Source organism: Pseudophryne corroboree, chromosome 3 (assembly GCF_028390025.1).
Source record: "Pseudophryne corroboree isolate aPseCor3 chromosome 3, aPseCor3.hap2, whole genome shotgun sequence".
NCBI lineage: Eukaryota > Metazoa > Chordata > Amphibia > Anura > Myobatrachidae > Pseudophryne > Pseudophryne corroboree.
Window position 1 is genome coordinate 181540582 of NC_086446.1, and position 20325 is coordinate 181560906.

Below are 20325 nucleotides of genomic sequence, written 5' to 3' on the forward strand. Positions count from 1 at the left end.
CGCCCAGGAACGCATTCTTTCTATCAATCTTGCGGTCGGCTCTACGACCGCTTTCTTCGTTGAGTGCGACGTAACCCGGCGACCCCTGTCGATGGGCACGACGCGTGTGCGCAGTGTGGCTGCCGCGCATGCGCATTCCAGACCCATTCGCACCGCAGCGACAAACCGCTGGAATGGAATTACCCCCGTTGTCGAATGGAATGACCCCCATTGTCAGATGGAGCGGCATGTATGGCCAATCAGACGATGTGAAAAAAGACGCTGTTTGAATGATTAGTTGTTCTGATCTGTTGGAAATCAGCAAATTGTTCAAGATATCTAGTGTGTACCCAGCTTTACAATCTATAGCATAAACATGCAGGCCATATAGTGCATATTGGGCCAGCCAGTTTACAACAGGAATGAGCATAGTATGGCTTTATGATCCAGTCACAGCAATGTTTGATGGGCAACCAGAAGGCTGTGTGAGTAGTGAAGGAGAATATGCTGTATATGTAACGTTTGCATTAACAGTATTTCGGAACAGCCTAGGGAGGTTGAGAGTAGTATAGAAGTTTGATTTGCTTATTTAAAGAAGTGCGGTTGCAGGTGACAGGCTAGGTGAGCATCTTGTATGATGGAGGTAAATTGTGCAATGAAGAAGGCTGTAAAAAGTCCTACAACCAGGAATAGGAGCAAATGAATTGCTGGTGCAAAACGTTTGTTGCAAATCTGTTCTTAGACTTTTCATATCGGTTTATATTTCCATAAGTGTCATCTTAAGAAAAGGTCATGAAAATTGCTGCTTTTGACTAGGAGTTTTTAGTCTACAGCAATCCTTACTTTCGCAAAGTCCAATTCCAATCTAATTTCATGGTTGCATTTATTTCTGTTTATTAAAAAAAAAAAAAAAGCAAAAAAATAGATGTATAAAATGTAGCTTGGAGTGATAGATACTTTAGTTCAAAGTTTGAAACACAGCATCAGACCATCACCAAGAGGTAGGACACTCAAGTAAACACGGGCATCCCTTAAGATAGCTTCATTCATCTGATGCATTCCCTGCACACCTTCATCCTCCATGTTCCTTTTCAGGACTGCTCCATTGCAAAGCACCTGTCAAATAATACATATATATTTTAATGTATTTTACTATTAAAGTGTAGCTCCTATAAAAAGCAAACTTAATTTATCCACTATAGCTATGGTTCTCAGACTTGGTGCCCAAGGCACAATAACAGTCCAGGTTTTAAGGATATCTATGCTTGAGCACAGATGGTTAAATCAAACTGTTGGAGGCCACTAATTATGCCACCTGTTAAGCTGGTTACACACTGGACAATGTGTATACCTGCCTATATCGTTTGCGTCTGGACCCGGCAGCAGGGCAGGCATCGGCAAGTGCATAAACACTTGCTTATGCCGCCAGTGACTAGCAGGGGCACGCATCCATTCAGCAGCATGGACCTCGCTGGCATTGTCAGTCGGACATGCATGGATGGCTGATGTACAGAAGCGCGCATTGTCAGGGACATAGGGCATACACACTAGACGATATTGTGAACGATGTGTCTGAATCGGGCACATCGTCCATGATATCGTCTAGTGTGTACCCAGTGTGTCTGGAAGACCACACTGCACTATAAGCTATTGAGACCATTAATATTATATCATTAACACTTTCTCCATCCTTAGGCTAGGTACATATCAGAACGATGTGTATTCCAGAGACCCAATGCCCTATGGAAGAATATATTGGTCAGCTGTACACACTGCACGATCTGGTGTATTGCCATGAGATATAGCCTTCCATCCCACGTTCACCTACGTGCCGTTGTCAGCGGAATTGGCCCATCTGACGTGCAGCACAGCAGATGAGACTATGCACATGAACACGCGACTGAGGGTACACACTATGCGATGTGGACGATATGTCATTCCAGTTTGCCTCAAAATGACATATTGTCCAATATATTGCCTAATATGTACCCCAGCTTACCCTTTCCAACCTAGCAATTGGAATTAACAGGAGAGGTTTTTGATTCTCCTCTGCTAGGCAATATAATATATCTGGAAGCTTGGTTCTCCAATGTTTTGCCTGGTAGCCTATAATGTATACTATCTGTAATAGGTCAATATAACCATTTTCCCATGTTTCTCAAATGCGGTACTCATGGAACCCTAACAATGAAATTTTTCCAGATAACCTAGCTGGAGCACAGGTGTGTTAATTGACTAACTCAAAACTACTGGTGATACTAACTATACCTTTAAAACACGCACTGTCAGGGTTCCGTGAGGACCAAATCTTAGAAACGGAACCTTACTATCGTGCGATCACAAATAACACTGAGGCACTTTCAGAATTTCTTAGCTCTAAAAACATGGCTTTCTGAATGCCTCGCTGTGCCACAGCATTAGTGCTTCTGTGACATGGAAACAACTCCACAATAGAAGATGTTGGTTTCTAGGAGCATCAGAGGTACATTTTCTGCTCAAAAAAAACATGTAATTGTAACACAGCTATCCCAGAATATAAGACATGCCTTTTTTTCTAATTTTCTCTTACGTCCTAGAGGATGCTGGGGTCCATATTCGTTCCATGGGCTATAGACTGGTCCACTAGGAGCCATGGGCACTTTAAGACTTTAATAGTGTGGGCTGGCTCCTCGCTCTATGCCCCTCCTATACTGTTTAGAAATTGTGCACGGAGGAGCCAGTCACAGCTAGGGGAGCTCCTAGAGCTTCTTTGTTTTTTTAAGAGTAATAGGCACAGGGAGGCTGCTGGCAACAGGAGGGGGGGGGGGGGGGGGAGAGTAGTTTCCAACCCTCAGAGGTTAATGGCCACTATCTCCGCTGACAGGACACTGAGCTCCTGAGGGTGTTGATCGTTAGCCCCCGAGGAGACCACTCCCGCAGCATGCCGCCACCCCCTAACAGAGCCAGAAGATCGCGGTGGTGAGTGTGTCACCGGTGACCCGACAAGCGGGAAGCTGGTGTGTATGGCGCAACAGGGTGGGAGCGCAGTACTGACACTGCGCTCCGGAGGCTCAGCAGTACACAGGTGCGGCGCTGTGAGGGGCTATACCATACAAAACTGGTCACTCAGGCTATCGGAGACATATGTACTACTGCTAGGGCCATTACCTCAGGCCAGTATAAACAGCCAAAGTGCAGGAAGACGCGCCATGTTTGGGGGCAGAGCTTCTCAGAGCGAACCCAGCAGCTCACCAGAGCAATTTTCTCCCTGCAGATCCACACTCTGAGACGCTGACAGGGAGCGCTGACCCTCCACGACTCCAGCTATCCTGTGCGGTACCAAGGGGGTTGTAGAAGGAAGGGGAGACTGTCTAATACTGTGTAGTTCTATTTAGGGTACACAGTCAGTGCCAGGTAGTTATTCTATAACTGCCTACTGAGGCACTGTGTTTCTCTGAAGGTACTTGGGGAAAACTGTGTCTGACATTTTCTTATGTGTGTGTATGCAAATTTCTCACATAACCATGTCCAGGGACTCTGTGTCTTGTGCGGCAGAATATGTATCTTCTCCAGAGGAATCCATTCCATGTACACAGGAATGTAATATTTTCTCTCCGCCTTCCGAAGCTGAGCCCCAGTGGGTAGCTTCAATTAAGGTAATAATATTCCGGATTTCTACTAGAATTGCGCATTATGAGACTGAATCACAGATGTTAAAACAATCTGTGGAGGTTTTGTCTGGTTCTGTCCCCACTACCTCAAAATCCCCTGGTGTATCCAAGAAACGTGCGCTTGCTCAGATTATGCAGGTCGACACGGACACCGACTCTGACATGGCAGAGGGTGATGCGGTGGGGGGTGGGTCTTCCCTGTGAAGAGGGGTACAACTCCTGATTGAGGCTATTAGGGATGTGTTACACATTACTGACAAACCACCTGAACAGGTAGAGGAGGCTTACTTTACAGACAATAAGAAGGCCTCCCTGACCTTCCCTGCGTTTAAGGAATTAAACGCATTATTTGAAAAATCCTGGGAAAATCCAGAGAAAAAATTCCTGATTCCAAAGAGAGTCTCTGAGAGCGGTGATCTCAGGGCTGGAGGAGGGAGAGTTTCTGGTGTCCTTGGACATCAAGGATGCGTACCTCCACATTTCCGATTTGGCCGCCACACCAAGCTTATCTCAGATTTGCGCTGTTGGACTGTCACTATCCGTTCCAGGCACTGCCATTCGGCCTCTCCACAGCACCGAGGGTGTTCACCAAGGTAATGGCAGAGATTATGATTTTCCTCCTCAGGCAGGGAGTGAATGTAATTCCTTATCTGGACGATCTGCTGATAAAGGCATCTTCAAGGGAAAGGTTATTGCAGTCCATTGCTCTCACGACTCGACTGCTCAGGGAACATGGATGGATCCTGAATATTCCAAAGCCACATTTGGAGCCGACAAGGCGATTGTCTTTCCTGGGGATGATCCTCGACACGGAAGTGCATAGGGTATTTCTACCGGTGGAAAAGGCGTTGGTGATCCAAGCTATGGTCCGGGATGTCTTGAAACCTACCCGGGTATTGGTTCATCAGTGCATTCGCCTTCTAGGGAAGATGGTTGCCTCCTATGAGGCTCTTCAGTACAGAAGATTTCATGCACTGTCCATCCAACTGGATCTTCTGGACAAGTGGTCGGGATCTCATCTGCACACGAACCAGAGGATACGTCTGTCTCCAAAAGCCAGGATTTGACTTCTGTGGTGGCTACAATTGACTCACCTTCTCGAGGGCCGCAGGTTCGGGATTCAGAACTGGATCCTTCTAACCACGGATGCAAGTCTCAGAGGTTGGGGCGCAGTCACCCAAGGGGAGACCTTCCAAGGAAGGTGGTCAAGTCTGGAATACATTCTTCCAATCAAGATTCTGGAACTAAGAGCCGTGTACAAAGGTCTTCTACATGCGGCACATCTTCTGCAAGATCAAGCCATTCAGGTGCAGTCGGACAATGTAACGACGGTGGCCTACATAACCGACAGTGATAATGTCAGAGATAAAAAGAATCATCCTCTGGGCAGAAAGGCACGCGTTGGCGCTGTCAGCAATCTTCATTCTGGGACTGGACAACTGGAAAGCAGACTTCCTCAGCAGACACGATCTCCATCCAGGAGAGTGGGGCCTCCAACCGGAGGTGTTCACGGAGGTGACAAATCTTTGGGGTGTACCCCAAATAGACATGATGGCCTCCCATCTCAACAAGAAGCTTCGGAGGTACTGTTCCAGGTCAAGAGACCCGCAAGCAGTGGCGGTGGGCGCCCTGGTGACTCCGTGGGTACTCCAGTCAGTGTACGTGTTTCCTCCACTTCCACTCATTCCAAGGATTCTAAAACTCGTAAAGAGAACAAGGGTTCAAGCAATTCTCATTGCTCCGGACTGGCCAAGAAGGGCTTGGTACGCGGATCTTCTGGATCTACTGCTGGAAGATCCGAGGCCTCTTCCTCTTCGGGAGGACCTGCTGCAACAGGGGCCGTTCACTTATCAAGACTTACCACGGCTACGTTTGATGGCATGGAGGTTGAACGCCAGATATTAGCTTGGAAGGGCATTACGAACAAGGTTATTCCTACCCTGATACAGGCTAGGAAAGGAGTAACGTCCAAACATTACCATCGCATTTGGATAAACTATGTATCTTGGTGTGAATCCAAGAAGTTTCCTATGGTGGAGTTTTAACTGGGACGGTTTCTTCTCTTCCTGCAAGCAGGTGTGGATATGGGCCTGAGTTTGGGATCCATAAAGGTTCAGATTTCGGCCTTATCCATTTTCTTCCAGAAACAACTGGCTTCCCTCCCTGAGGTTCAGACTTTCTTGAAAGGGGTTCTGCACATCCAGCCTATCTTTGTGCCATCTACGGCACCCTGGGATTTTAACGTGGTGTTACAGTTCCTCCAATTGGATTGGTTCGAGCCTCTACAGGAGGTTGAGGTCAAGTTTCTCACGTGGAAGGCTGTCACTTTGTTGGCCTTAGCTTCTGCTAGACGTGTGTCGGAGTTGGGGGCTTTGTCTTGCAAGAGCCCCTACTTGATCTTCCATGAAGATAAAGCTGAGCTCCGGATACGTCAGCAATTCCTTCCAAAGGTTTTGTCTGCTTTTCATGTCAACCAACCTATTGTGGTGCTAGTTGCTACTGACTCCTCAATTCCGTCAAAGTCCTTGGATGTTGTAAGGGCTCTGAAAATCTATGTGAAGAGGACTGCTCGTCACAGAAAATCGGACTCTCTGTTTGTCCTGTATGATCCCAAGAAAATCGGGTGTCCTGCTTCTAAGCAGACGATCTCTCACTGGATCAGGGTCACTATCCAGCATGCATATTCTGCGGCAGGATTGCCATGTCCTAAATCTGTTAAGGCCCGCTCTACTCGTAAGATGGGTTCTTCATGGGCGGCTGCCTGGGGTGTCTTGGCTTTACAGCTTTGCCGAACGGCTACTTGGTTAGGGTCTAACACGTTTGCCAAGTTCTACAAATTCGATACTTTGACCTCTGAGGACCTTTGGTAAATCAGTTCTGCAGGAGCCTCCGCGCTCTCCCTCCCATTCTGGGAGCTTTGGTACATCCCCATGGTACTAACATGGACCGCAGCATCCTCTAGGATGCAAGAGAAAATAGGATTTTATTAACCTACCGGTAAATCCTTTTCTCGTAGTCCGTAGAGGATGCTGGGTGCCCGCCCAACGCTTCGTGATCCTGCAGTGGTTACTACTTGGTTCAGTACTGCTTTGTTCTTGGTTAAGTATTCTCGTTCAGCTGTTGCTGAGTTTTCAAGCTGGTTAGCTTGGTTTGCCTTGTATGTGTGAGCTGGTGTGAATCTCGCCACTATCTGTGTTAAGTCCTTCTCTCGAAGTTGTCCGTCTCCTCGGGCCCCGTTTCTAGACTGAGTCTGGTAGGAGGGGCATAGAGGGAGGAGCCAGCCCACACTATTAAAGTCTTAAAATGCCCATGGCTCCTAGTGGACCCGTCTATACCCCATGGTACTAATATGGACCCCAGCATCCTCTATAGACTACGAGAAAAGGATTTACTGTTAGGTAATTAAAATCCTATTATTTGCAAGTGTAATGCTGCACTGTGCTGATTTTTTTATATTGTGTGCAAAACCTGCAACTTGTTTTCAATCTATCTTGTACAAATAGGAAATACTGAATGCAGAAAAGAATCCCCTTTACATGCTGTTTATGAAGAAAATAGTCTTTTGCATGAAATGCATGTAACTGGTATTGTTTTCACATTTCTAGATGCTGACTTTAGCATAAACATACCCCATCTATGGCTAGTATTCCTCTGCTCTTCAAGAGACGCAGACATTTCTCATAACACTTCCTGCAGTTTTGTTGGTTGGCCATGTTTATGGAGATCAAGTCAAATGTACCAGCTTCCCCATTGGAGAGCAAGTCGTCTAGGTGTGAAAAGAGATTAGATCATCAAAAATGTTAAAACAATGTTTTGCTTAAATTAAAAAGAACAAACAAAACTTTTTCTCTCGTGCCAGCTCTTCTTTTTAGCTAGGATGGGGTTAATGTAAAACAACCCCCCCATGTTAGTCTACAACAACGAAGCCTATCAAAAACCTGCACATAAGCTGTCTCTGGGGGAGATTATAAATGTTTGAAAAGTCAGTTGGGAGTCTGTTTTTTTCCTATCTAATAGACAGGCAAAAACAGACACCCAACTGACTTTTCAGACATTTGAATTCCCCTCTGAGTGAGGAAAGAACTGTGAGATAACTGAACCCATCCTAATCATTTAAGGATGCAGCACATGGTAATTACACCACAGTGTCCGTGTAATAAAGTAACACAAAGGCAAAAAGGACTGAACACCACCAAATCTGACACACATGGGTGTGTGTGTGTGTGTGTGTATAGTATATATGAAGGGAGCGCAATCCAAAACAGTGATATAATTCCTCAGAATAGAATAAAAAGGACAAAAATAATGTACTGTGGTGATTAAAAAATGAGTATGCAATAATGCAGCATTGCAGGCAATTAGTGCGCAACGTCCCTGATGACTGAAGAGATAGAACAGGGGGGTCACAGGGCGTTCACAACGGGGGCACAGTTCAGAGAGAGCATGTTCATGTAAATGTGCCCCAAGCATGCCTGCACAAAAGCAAAAGATATGTTAGGAGGGGTATCTTTAATACGTGGTATATAGCTTGTGAACTGGCATACACTATTGTTCCAGGCATACCTGTATTTCTTTTGAATAATGAATTACCTCTAAACTGCATCTGTCCCCATTGTAGGTAAATCATTCATCAATCAAATAATAGTGTAATCTTTATGGTAACTAAATAAATGACCTAATATTGTTAAGTAGAAGCTTTTCAGAGTTTGGTCCCTTTGGTTTATACCATCTGGGGGTAAATTTACTAAGATGGGAGTTCTATTTAAGATGGGATGTTGCCCATAGCAACCAATCAGATTCTACTTCTCATTCATCTAGCACCTTCTAGAAGATAATACCTGGAATCTGATTAGTTGCTATGGGCAACATCCCATGTTAAATAGAACTCCCATCTTAGTAAATTTACCCCCTGGTGTCAACTGCTTTATGTCTAATGAGGCATTCTCGCAGGAGAGTACATATGGCCCTAAGTCTTCAGTTCTGTGAAACTCCTATTGGAAAAAACAATAAAAGTACACAATTTTAGCTTTTTTCTCTTGCTGAGTAATCATACCACTGGTTTTGAAATGAATGATTTGTTTTATTACACAGACACTCATGACAGCGATCAGTCTGCACTGACTTTGTTATTTTTACATCCATTTGTCCCTGGAGTACTTTAGGTGCCCTTTAATTATTATCACAACAAAAATGAGTTTCAAACATATTTATTAAGGGATTAAAGAAAGATTTACGGCCTGATTCTGAGTTGGGAGTGAAGCAAAAGAACAAAACTAAAGCCATGCTGCACGGCCAACCCAACCGGGAGATTTGGAATGTGACCTGGTGTATGCTAATGAAGGATAGAACAATAAATCGTTCCATTGGGCTGGCCAGATGTACTAAGCCTTGAAAAGTGATAAATTTCACGTTGATAAGTACCAGCCAACCAGCTCCTAATTGTCATTTTTCAAACACAGCCTGAAACATGGCAGTTAGGAGCTGATTGGCTGGTACTTTATCACTGTGAAATTGATCACTTTTCAAGGCTTAGTACATCTCCCCCATTGTTCACATCATCATGTAGTGTATACCGACAATGAGGCTCAAGCAAAATTGTCCATTAAATCCACCTGATTGCCGGTCGCTCCGGCTTAACTGTGCACCTTGTTAAAACCATGTTGCACTGCAGGCAGGGGCCCCCATCCCAATGCTTTTAGAGAGACACTTCTCTGCAGCAGATATTAATTTTATGCCCTATAACAGTGCCCTAGTTCATTTTCTGAACCATAGTAGAACCTTATTTAATGTTTTTATCCCCCATAGGAGTGCCCCAGTTTTTTTTATGAATCGCAGTAGTGCTAAAGTTCACCCTATGTCACATTTCAGAGCTGCGAGTACACATTATGCCGCACAATACCCTCAATTCACATTATGATATATAGTGCTCCCCGTCCAAATTGTGCCTCATTACAGTGCACCAGTTCATATGATATAATATTAAAAAAATGCCCTCCAGTTCATTCTATACCACACTACAATGAGCAGGTCCAGGGGCATACTTATTGCAGGACCCAAGGAAAAAGTTTGAAAGGACCCCTATGTACCACCCAATTGCGAAAAATGTATATAACACATGTAACTTTGACAGGGAAGATGGCCTCTCTCAGCTCTGGGCCCCATTGCAGCTGCACTGCCTGCACCTATGGTAGCTACACCCTGTATATAACATATGTAACTGTGACAGGGAAGGTGGCCTCTCTCAGCTCTGGGTCCCATAGCAGCTGCACTGCCTGCACCTATGGTAGCTACGCCCTGTATATAACACATGTAACTGTGACAGGGAAGGTGGCCTCTCTCAGCTCTGGGCCCCATAGCATCTGCACTGCCTGCACCTATGGTAGCTACACTCTGTATATAACACATGTAACTGTGACAGGGAAGGTGGCCTCTCTCAGCTCTTGGCCCCATAGCAGCTGCACTCCCTGCACCTATGGTAGCTACACCCTGTATATAACACATGTAACTGTGACAGGGAAGATGGCCTCTCTCAGCTCTGGGCCCCATAGCAGCTGCACTGCCTGCACCTATGGTAGCTACACCCTGTATATAACACATGTAACTGTGACAGGGAAGGTGGCCTCTCTCAGCTCTGGACCCCATAGCAGCTGCACTCCCTGCACCTATGGTAGCTACGCCCTTGACTGCAGGTGGGGCAGCTGCAAATTGTGCAGAGAGATTTAGATTTGTGAGGGTCATGTCCAAGCTTAAATCGAAATTGCAGTGTAAAAATAAAGCTGCCCATTATTTGTGGGCTACATGCAAAAGTAGCCAGCATTTACCCTGCATGCAAAAAAAAAAAAATGCATGTGTTTGCACCCTTTGCACTGCAACATGACAGAGTATGTCCAGGTGCACAGCTATACCCCTTTTACACTGCAGTCCCGGGTCCAGCCCGGGTCACTGAACGTGGGTTTCAAGCTATCTCCAATGGCCTGAAACACATTCACAGTGACTGTAAGCTGGACCCGGGATATTGCCGGGGCTTCTCCTGAGCTGGTGCATCTCCAAGTGCTGGTGAGCTGGCTCGAAATAGGGCTTGAACAGGACTATGGTGGCCAATCCCGGGATTGGCGGGATCCCGGGATTTAGGGCCAAAAATGGCCGGGATTCAATCCTGGGATTGGAAGGTCCAATCCCGGGGATTGAGGGATCAGCGTTGAGCGTCCACATGACGCTCAGACGCTGCCCGGCTTCCTCCTTCCGGCTCCCCCGGCGAAGCATGAGGTCACGCTGCGCCGTCAGCCGTGCACTGAGGGAGTGAAGGAAGAGATCCCCACCCGCCTGCCCGTGGTATACGGTTAGTAATGTGTGCGGGGCGGGGTGGTGAGAGGGGGCGGCCACACACTTAAAAGCCATTCCCGGGTATCCAGGGAATCCCGGGATTGGCCATTTTTCAATCCCGATGCCCGGGATTGAAAAAATGGCCCGGGATTGGCTTCCCTAAACAGGACCTGCATGGGACAACCCAGGTTACTTGTTCACACTGCCCTGTAACCCGGGTACTTCCCGAGACCAACCCTGCAAGCTACCCAGGTTGGAGTCCTGGGTCACTATACCTGGGTTAACCCTTTTACACAGAACCACGACCTGTCTTAATGCGGCAGTGTAAAAGGTGTGTGACCTTCTTTTTTTTTTTTTTTTGCTTTAATCCCAACTCAGAATCAGGCAGTTAATGAGTGTTAGTGGTGGTCAATAGATCGAAATGAAAACATACCAGCATCACCCATTTCATTTCAGCATTTCCCAATTATTGACTGAAACAAAAAAGAAAAGCCATTTCTGTTAGGCCCGGCACTCAGATGAAGGCAGCACTCGTTATATACTTACCATACTATCCTTTTAAACCAGGACACTCTCGGTTTATACATGTTCTGTGGTTGGCCGACTTCAAGCCTGCATATCAGTTGGTTTTAATCAGCAACAAAACCTGCGTAATTCAGGGGTGTCCCGGTTTAAAGGGCTAGCATGGTAAGCCAAATCAAATTACTGAATAGAAATCATAAGGGCACGCTCATCAGTGTTCTGAGGTGCTTTGTTTTATCGTCTTGCCAACAAATAAAATATCCATCAACGTTTCAGGCAGTCTCAGATGGGACCTTTGTCAAGCTTATTCAAGGCAAACAATAGTGATTGTCCTAAATATGTGGTGGAAATCTAGGACCAAAATGTTGCTGTTTACTTTATTTGTTGATGAGATAGTGAATTAAGCACTTCAGAAGACTGGCAACACACGTACACCACTTATGTGTTTATACTTTTATTTGTCCACAATGAATGTTTATTGCATATAATGATCTGGCTTAGTTCGTCTTATGACGTTGTTCAAGCTTGAAGAGTTTGTTAATAACCTTACAACAGTGGTTCTCAACCCCAGTCCTGATGTGCCACAAACAGTACGTTTTGTGGATTTATTTAATGATGCACAGGTGAGTTGGGTCAGTAATTATCCCATTTGCTTCCATAGTCAGAAATCCTTAAAACATGATCTGTTTGGGATACTTGGGGGTTGAGTTTGAGAACCCCTTTCTTGCATGAAATGCTCTGGATAGACTACAGATTCATACCTCCCAACATGACCCTCTCCAGGAGGGACAGAACGCTCTGCTTCTGGACTTCCCTCTTAATTTATGATTTCCATCACCTGTGCTGAAACACCTTTCTTAGCCATTAACCTGTTTAAAACAGGTGCTTTAAATCATACATTAAGAGAAAAGTCAAGAAGCAGAGCATTTTGTCCCTCCTGGAGAGGGTCATGTATGGTGGTATGCAGATTGGGAAAGGGATAATGATGTCACAGCAAGCTAACATACATTGGGCTCCAGTAGAGACGTTTTGACCTATTTCAGACCCCATTAGGGTAGTGTCCTACAGGTGTATGATTTTCATCGCCTATCTGCAATAGAGTAGCAATTGATTTTATGGGGCCTGCTAGTTGCCGAAATGGCAAAATATTTTCTCTAACGTCCTAAGTGGATGCTGGGGACTCCGTAAGGACCATGGGGAATAGCGGCTCCGCAGGAGACTGGGCGCAAAAGTAAAGCTTTAGAACTACCTGGTGTGCACTGGCTCCTCCCCCTATGACCCTCCTCCAAGCCTCAGTTAGATTTTTGTGCCCGAACGAGAAGGGTGCACACTAGGTGGCTCTCCTGAGCTGCTTAGTGAAAAGTTTAGTTTTAGGTTTTTTATTTTCAGTGAGACCTGCTGGCAACAGGCTCACTGCATCGAGGGACTAAGGGGAGAAGAAGCGAACTCACCTGCGTGCAGAGTGGATTGGGCTTCTTAGGCTACTGGACATTAGCTCCAGAGGGACGATCACAGGCCCAGCCATGGATGGGTCCCAGAGCCGCGCCGCCGGCCCCCTTACAGAGCCAGAAGACAGAAGAGGTCCGGAAAATCGGCGGCAGAAGACGTCCTGTCTTCAACAAGGTAGCGCACAGCACTGCAGCTGTGCGCCATTGCTCTCAGCACACTTCACACTCCGGTCACTGAGGGTGCAGGGCGCTGGGGGGGGCGCCCTGAGACGCAATAAAAACACCTTGGATGGCAAAAAATGCATCACATATAGCTCCTGGGCTATATGGATGCATTTAACCCCTGCCAGAATACATAGAAAAACGGGAGATAAGGCCGCCGATAAGGGGGCGGAGCCTATCTCCTCAGCACACTGGCGCCATTTTCCCTCACAGCTCCGTTGGAGGGAAGCTCCCTGGCTCTCCCCTGCAGTCACTACACTACAGAAAGGGTTAAAAAAGAGAGGGGGGGCACTAATTACGCGCAGTATTAAAGATACAGCAGCTATAAGGGGAAAAACACTAAAATAAGGTTATCCCTGTACATATATAGCGCTCTGGTGTGTGCTGGCAAACTCTCCCTCTGTCTCCCCAAAGGGCTAGTGGGGTCCTGTCCTCTATCAGAGCATTCCCTGTGTGTGTGCTGTATGTCGGTACGTTTGTGTCGACATGTATGAGGAGAAAAATGATGTGGAGACGGAGCAGATTGCCTGTAATAGTGATGTCACCCCCTAGGGGGTCGACACCTGAGTGGATGAACTGTTGGAAGGAATTACGTGACAGTGTCAGCTCTGTATAAAAGACAGTGGTTGACATGAGACAGCCGGCTACTCAGCTTGTGCCTGTCCAGACGTCTTATAGGCCGTCAGGGGCTCTAAAGCGCCCGTTACCTCAGATGGCAGATATAGACGCCGACACGGATACTGACTCCAGTGTCGACGGTGAAGAGACAAATGTGACTTCCAGTAGGGCCACACGTTACATGATGGAGGCAATGAAAAATGTTTTACACATTTCTGATAATACGAGTACCACCAAAAAGGGGTATTATGTTCGGTGAGGAAAAACTACCTGTAGTTTTCCTGAATCTGAGAAATTAAATGAGGTGTGTGATGATGCGTGGGTTTCCCCCGATAACAACTGATAATTTCTAAAATGTTATTGGCATTATATCCTTTCCCGCCAGAGGTTAGGGTGCGTTGGGAAACACCCCCTAGGGTGGATAAAGCGCTCACACGCTTGTAAGGGCTCTACCCTCTCCTGAGATGGCCGCCCTTAAGGATCCTGCTGATAGAAAGCAGGAGGATATCCTAAAATGTATTTACACACATACTGGTGTTATACTGCGACCAGCAATCGCCTCAGCCTGGAGGTGCAGTGCTGGGTTGGCGTGGTCGGATTCCCTGACTGAAAATATTGATACCCTAGATAGGGACAGTATATTTTTGCCTATAGAGCATTTAAAAGATGCATTTCTATATATGCGTGATGCACAGCGGAATATTTGCCGACTGGCTTCAAGTCTAAGTGCGTTGTCCATTTCTACCAGTAGAGGGTTATGGACACGACAGTGGTCAGGTGATGCGGATTTCAAACGGCATTTGGAAGTATTGCCTTATTAAGGGGAGGAGTTATTTGGGGTCGGTCTTTCAGACCTGGTGGCCACGGCAACAGCTGGGAAATCCACGTTTGTACCCCAGGTCGCCTCTCAACATGAGAAGACGCCGTATTATCAGGCGCAGTCTTTTCGTGGACAAGCGGGCAAAAGGTTCCTCATTTCTGCCCCGTGACAGAGGGAGAGGAAAAAGGCTGCAGAAATCAGCCAGTTCCCAGGAACAGAAACCCTCTCCCGCCTCTGCCAAGCCCTCAGTATGACGCTGGGGCTTTACAAGCAGAATCAGGCACGGTGGGGGGCCCGTCTCAATGAATTTCACCGCGCAGTGGGCTCACTCGCAAGTAGACCCCTGGATCCTTCAGGTGATATCTCAGGGGTACAAATTGGAATTCGAGACGTCTCCCCCTCGCCGTTTCCTAAAGTCGGCTTTACCGATGTCTCCTTCTGACAGGGAGACAGTTTTGGAAGCCATTCACAAGCTGTATTCCCAGCAGGTGATAATCAAGGTACCCCTCCTGCAACAGGGAACGGGGTATTATTCCACACTGTTGTGGTACCGAAGCCGGACGGCTCGGTGAGACCGATTCTAAATCTAAAATCTTTGAACACTTACATACAGAGGTTCAAATTCAAGATTAAGTCACTCAGAGCAGTGATTGCGAACCTGGAAGAAGGGGACTACATGATGTCTCGGGACATCAAGGATGCTTACCTTCATGTCCAAAATTTACCCTTCTCACCAAGGGTACCTCAGGTTTATGGTACAGAACTGTCACTATCAGTTCAGACGCTGCCGTATGGATGGTCCACGGCACCCCGGGTCTTTACCAAGGTAATGGGCGAAATGATGATATTCCTTCGAAGGAAGGGAATTTTAGTTATCCCTTACTTGGACGATTCCCTGATAAGGGTAAGATCCAGGGAACAGTTGGAGGTCGGTGTAGCACTATCTCAGGTAGTGTTGCGGCAGCACGATTGGATTCTCAATATTCCAAAATCGCAGCTGGTTCCGACGACTCGTCTTCTGTTCCTAGGGATGATCCTGGACACAGTCCAGAAAAAGGTGTTTCTCCCGGAGGAGAAAGCCAGGGAGTTATCCGAGCTAGTCAGGAACCTCCTAAAACCGAGCCAAGTCTCAGTGCATCAATGCACAAGGGTTCTGGGTAAAATGGTGGCTTCCTACGAAGCAATCCCATTCGGCAGATTCCACGCAAGAACTTTCCAGTGGGACCTGCTGGACAAATGGTCCGGGTCGCATCTTCAGATGCATCAGCGGATAACCCTGTCACCAAGAACAAGGGTGTCCCTCCTGTGTTGGTTGCAGAGTGCTCATCTTCTAGAGGGCCGCAGATTCGGCATTCAGGACTGGGTCCTGGTGACCACGGATGCCAGCCTGCGAGGCTGGGGAGCAGTCACACAGGGAAGGAATTATGGTCAAGCCTGGAGACATCACTTCACATAAATATCCTGAAGCTAAGGGCCATTTACAATGCTCTAAGCTTAGCAAGACCTCTGCTTCAAGATCAGCCGGTGTTGATCCAGTCGGACAACATCACGGCAGTCACCCACGTAAACAGGGTGGCACAAGAAGCAGGAGGGCAATGGCAGAAGCTGCAAGGATTCTTCGCTGGGCGGAAAATCATGTGATAGCACTGTCAGCAATTCCGGGAGTGGACAACTGGGAAGCAGACTTCCTCAGCAGACACGACCTCCACCCGGGAGAGTGGGGACTTCACCCAGAAGTCTTCCACATGATTATAAACCGTTGGGAAAAACTCGACAGGTATTGCGCCAGGTCAAGGGACCCTCAGGCAATAGCTGTAGACGCTCTGGTAACACCGTGGGTGTACCAGTCAGTGTATGTGTTCTCTCATCTGCCTCTCATACCCAAGGTACTGAGATTGATAAGATGGAGAGGAGTAAGCACTATATTCGTGGCTCCGGATTGGCCAAGAAGGACTTGGTAACCGGAACTTCAAGAGATGCTCACGGAGGATCCGTGGCCTCTACCTCTAAGAAGGGACCTGCTCCAGCAAGGACCCTGTCTGTTCCAAGACTTACCGCGGCTGCGTTTGACGGCATGGCGGTTGAACGCCGGATCCTGAAGGAAAAAAAAGGCATTCCGGATGAAGTCATCCCTATCCTGATCAAAGCCAGGAAGGATGTAACCGCAAAACATTATCACCGCATTTGGCGAAAATAAGTTGCGTGGTGCGAGGCCAGTAAGGCCCGACGGAGGAAATTCAACTGGGTCGATTCCTACATTTCCTGCAAACAGGAGTGTCTATGGGCCTGAAATTGGGGTCCATTAAGGTTCAAATTTCGGCCCTGTCAATTTTCTTCCAAAAAGAACTAGCTTTAGTCCCTGAAGTTCAGACGTTGTAAAAGGGGTACTGCATATACAGCCTCCTTTTGTGCCTCCAGTGGCACCTTGGGATCTCAATGTAGTTTTTGGGTTCCAAAAGTCACATTGGTTTGAACCACTTAAATCTGTGGAGTTAAAATATCTCACATGGAAAGTGGTCATGCTGTTGGCCCTGGCCTGGGCCAGGCGCGTGTCAGACTTGGCGGCTTTATCCTGTAAAAGCCCTTATCTGATTTTCCATTCGGACAGGGCGGAATTGAGGACGCGTCCTCAGTTTCTCCCTAAGGTGGTTTCAGCGTTTCACCTGAACCAACCTATTGTGGTGCCTGCGGCTACTAGGGCCTTGGAGGACTCCAAGTTGCTAGACGTTGTCAGGGCCCTGAAAATATATGTTTCCAGGACGGCTGGAGTCAGAAAATCTGACTCGCTGTTTATCCTGTATGCACCCAACAAGCTGGGTGCTCCTGCTTCTAAGCAGACTATTGCTCGTTGGATTTGTAGTACAATTCAGCTTGCACATTCTGTGGCAGGCCTGCCACAGCCAAAAATCTGTAAATGCCCACTCCACAAGGAAGATGGGCTCATCTTGGGCGGCTGCCCGAGGGGTCTCGGCTTTACAACTTTGCCGAGCAGCTACTTGGTCAGGAGCAAATACGTTTGTAAAATTCTACAAAATTGATACCCTGGCTGAGGAGGACCTGGAGTTCTCTCATTTGGTGCTGCAGAGTCATCCGCACTCTCCCGCCCGTTTGGGAGCTTTGGTATAATCCCCATGGTCCTTACGGAGTCCCCAGCATCCACTTAGTACGTTAGAGAAAATAAGAATTTACTTACCGATAATTCTATTTCTCGTAGTCCGTAGTGGATGCTGGGCGCCCATCCCAAGTGCGGATTGTCTGCAATACTGGTACATAGTTATTGTTACCAAAAAATCGGGTTATTGCTGTAGTGAGCCATCTTTTCTAGAGGCTCCTCTGTTATCATGCTGTTAACTGGGTTTAGATCACGAGTTGTACGGTGTGATTGGTGTGGCTGGTATGAGTCTTACCCGGGATTCAAAATCCTTCCTTATTGTGTACGCTCGTCCGGGCACAGTATCCTAACTGAGGCTTGGAGGTGGGTCATAGGGGGAGGAGCCAGTGCACACCAGGTAGTTCTAAAGCTTTAATTTTGTGCCCAGTCTCCTGCGGAGCCGCTATTCCCCATGGTCCTTACGGAGTCCCCAGCATCCACTACGGACTACGAGAAATAGAATTATCGGTAAGTAAATTCTTATTTTTTTTATTATGAAGTAAAAGTACTCGACGGCTTAGATTCCCGGGGTAGGGGCCCGATTAGTGAGTTTTGCCAGGCCAGCACTTCTGGGGTACTGGCAGGCTGCATGCCCAATATTTGAGGAGTAGGGGCAGAGCTTCCTGCAGCCAATAACGGGTCACAGGAACATGTGCTCAGCTACTCCAATCAAGGCTCAGCACATTTTCCTGTGATTCCTCCTGCTCACCAAAAGCAAGGTTGCAGCATGGGACTGTGGCTGAGAGTAGCTGTGCCTGACATGCGCACTATGCAGCGGTGAGCTAGATACATGCATCACACAGATGAGCTATGGACAGTGGTCAGGTCACTGATAATTGTCTTCTGTATGACAGCTGTCGCTTATTCCATCGTTGCAAATATATGCATCACTCTGTTATAAAGTGTCTACTATAAGCTGAGTACGGTATGTCACTACAGCTCATCCTCATAATAAATACGTTTTGTTAATTGGATGTTTTTGAGTGGTTAAGTGACATATTACAGCAATGATAAATAGGGACCACAATGTCTTAAAGGACTGTTGGGTCTATTTACTAAGCCTTGAATGGAGATAAAGTGGACAGAGATAAAGTACCATTCAATCAGCTCCTAACTACCATGTCACAGGCTGGGTTTGAAAAATGACAGGTGCTGATTGGCTGGTACTTTATCTCCATCTAAGGCTTAGTAAATAGACCCCAAGTAAAAAAAAAAAAAAAAAACCACTACATTTATGGCACTCAAATTTACAGATCATACAGTATATTCTTGCATTGCACAGTTCCCCACACTCTTCCATTACAGTCCATGTCTTAAGGATGTCCAGGCTTGAGCACAGGTGACTTAATTAATACCTTAGTCAATTTGATGTGACCATCTGGACCCTTCAATCTGTGGCCCGCTAGCTGCTGTGGAACTACACATCACAGAATGCCCTGCCAAAGTTTTGCTATTACGGTATGCTAAAACTGAGGCATGGCATGCTGGGATGTGTAGTTCCACAGAAGCTGGAGGGCCACAGGTTGAAGATCCATGAGATTCTGGACTAATGCATGGATAGCCTTAAAATCTGGACTGTAATGGCAGAGTTTGGGAAGCTCTGGTATAGTGGATAGTGAAAACATGAAAACTTAATTAGGAGAGACTGCCCCCACATAGTACCAGGAGGATAGTGTGTAATACTGAGGAGAGTCTTGATCAGCCAGGTCTCTCCTATGCTTCCATTGGCTGAGTTACACTTGACACAGTCACTCAGCCAATCAGAGCATAGGCTCCATTCCCAGCTACACTGGAAAGCCACAGAGGAAATCTGAGGTAGCAGCAACATAGAGGAAGAGATAAGTTTAAGGGTATGTGTCTGTGTGTAAGGGCAGGTCTTTTATTATTGCTACCTGGATAGTATTGCATGTATTGTTGTAGATTATACCATTGCTGAATATGTTTACAATTGTATCTGCTTAATTGTCTTCCAAGTTCAGTTTCATTTAAATTGATGTTATTAATGTGGTTACTTCACTTAATGGTAAATGTATTGTGATCTATGCAATCCACATTTTCCAGTCTTTTTGCTCTGCCTCAGACTCTGCCAAGCTTTTACCAGGAGTATAGACATTTTTGGTTGTCATGTCAATTGCTTTGCGAAATTTTATGATATATTCGAGGTGCTGTAATAATGAGTTTTGGACTTGGGTTAGATTTGCCAGGCCAGCACTCCTGGGGTACTGCCAGGCCGCCATTCCCTCAGTGGAGTTTTTTTGTTTTTTTTAGTAGAAAGTCTTGAAAATTGGGGGCAGATATCAGTGCCGTAACTAGGCATTTTAGCGCTGTGTGCAAGAAACGACATTGGCGCCCCCCCATGTAAGATAGGGGCAGTGCGCGCCGTAGGCGCGTGGAAAATATATAGGGGCGTAGCTCATGGGGAAGGGGCGTGGCCACAAAATAATAGCAATTCATACTACGGTGCACAGTAGTCTACATTATTCAAATTACGCTGCACAGTAGCGCCACTACACCAGGTAGAACCCCTTTTATACATTACAGCAGACAGCATCCCCCTTTTTACACATTACAGCAGACAGTCTCCCTTTTAAC

At 46.6% G+C, this 20325-nt stretch overlaps 1 protein-coding gene and 1 long non-coding RNA gene across 3 annotated transcripts in view; one reads left to right on the plus strand and one right to left on the minus strand.

Annotated features, from left to right (window-relative positions):
• Window positions 1-845: 845 nt before the first annotated feature.
• COMTD1 (catechol-O-methyltransferase domain containing 1) overlaps window positions 846-20325 on the minus strand; it is an 83781-nt gene continuing 64301 nt past the window's right edge. For both annotated transcript variants that reach the window (XM_063958682.1, XM_063958683.1), the window contains exons 6-7: window positions 7259-7395; window positions 846-1095 (exon numbers count right to left, since the gene is read on the minus strand). In XM_063958682.1, coding sequence (XP_063814752.1) covers window positions 943-1095; window positions 7259-7395 — 290 coding nt within the window. In that variant the 3' untranslated portion in view covers window positions 846-942. The remainder of the gene's footprint in view (window positions 1096-7258; window positions 7396-20325) is intronic.
• Window positions 19516-20325, plus strand: part of LOC135055067 (uncharacterized) — a 107347-nt gene continuing 106537 nt past the window's right edge. Inside the window, exon 1 of the long non-coding RNA XR_010243636.1 lies at window positions 19516-19583. This is a non-coding gene — a long non-coding RNA (uncharacterized LOC135055067). The remainder of the gene's footprint in view (window positions 19584-20325) is intronic.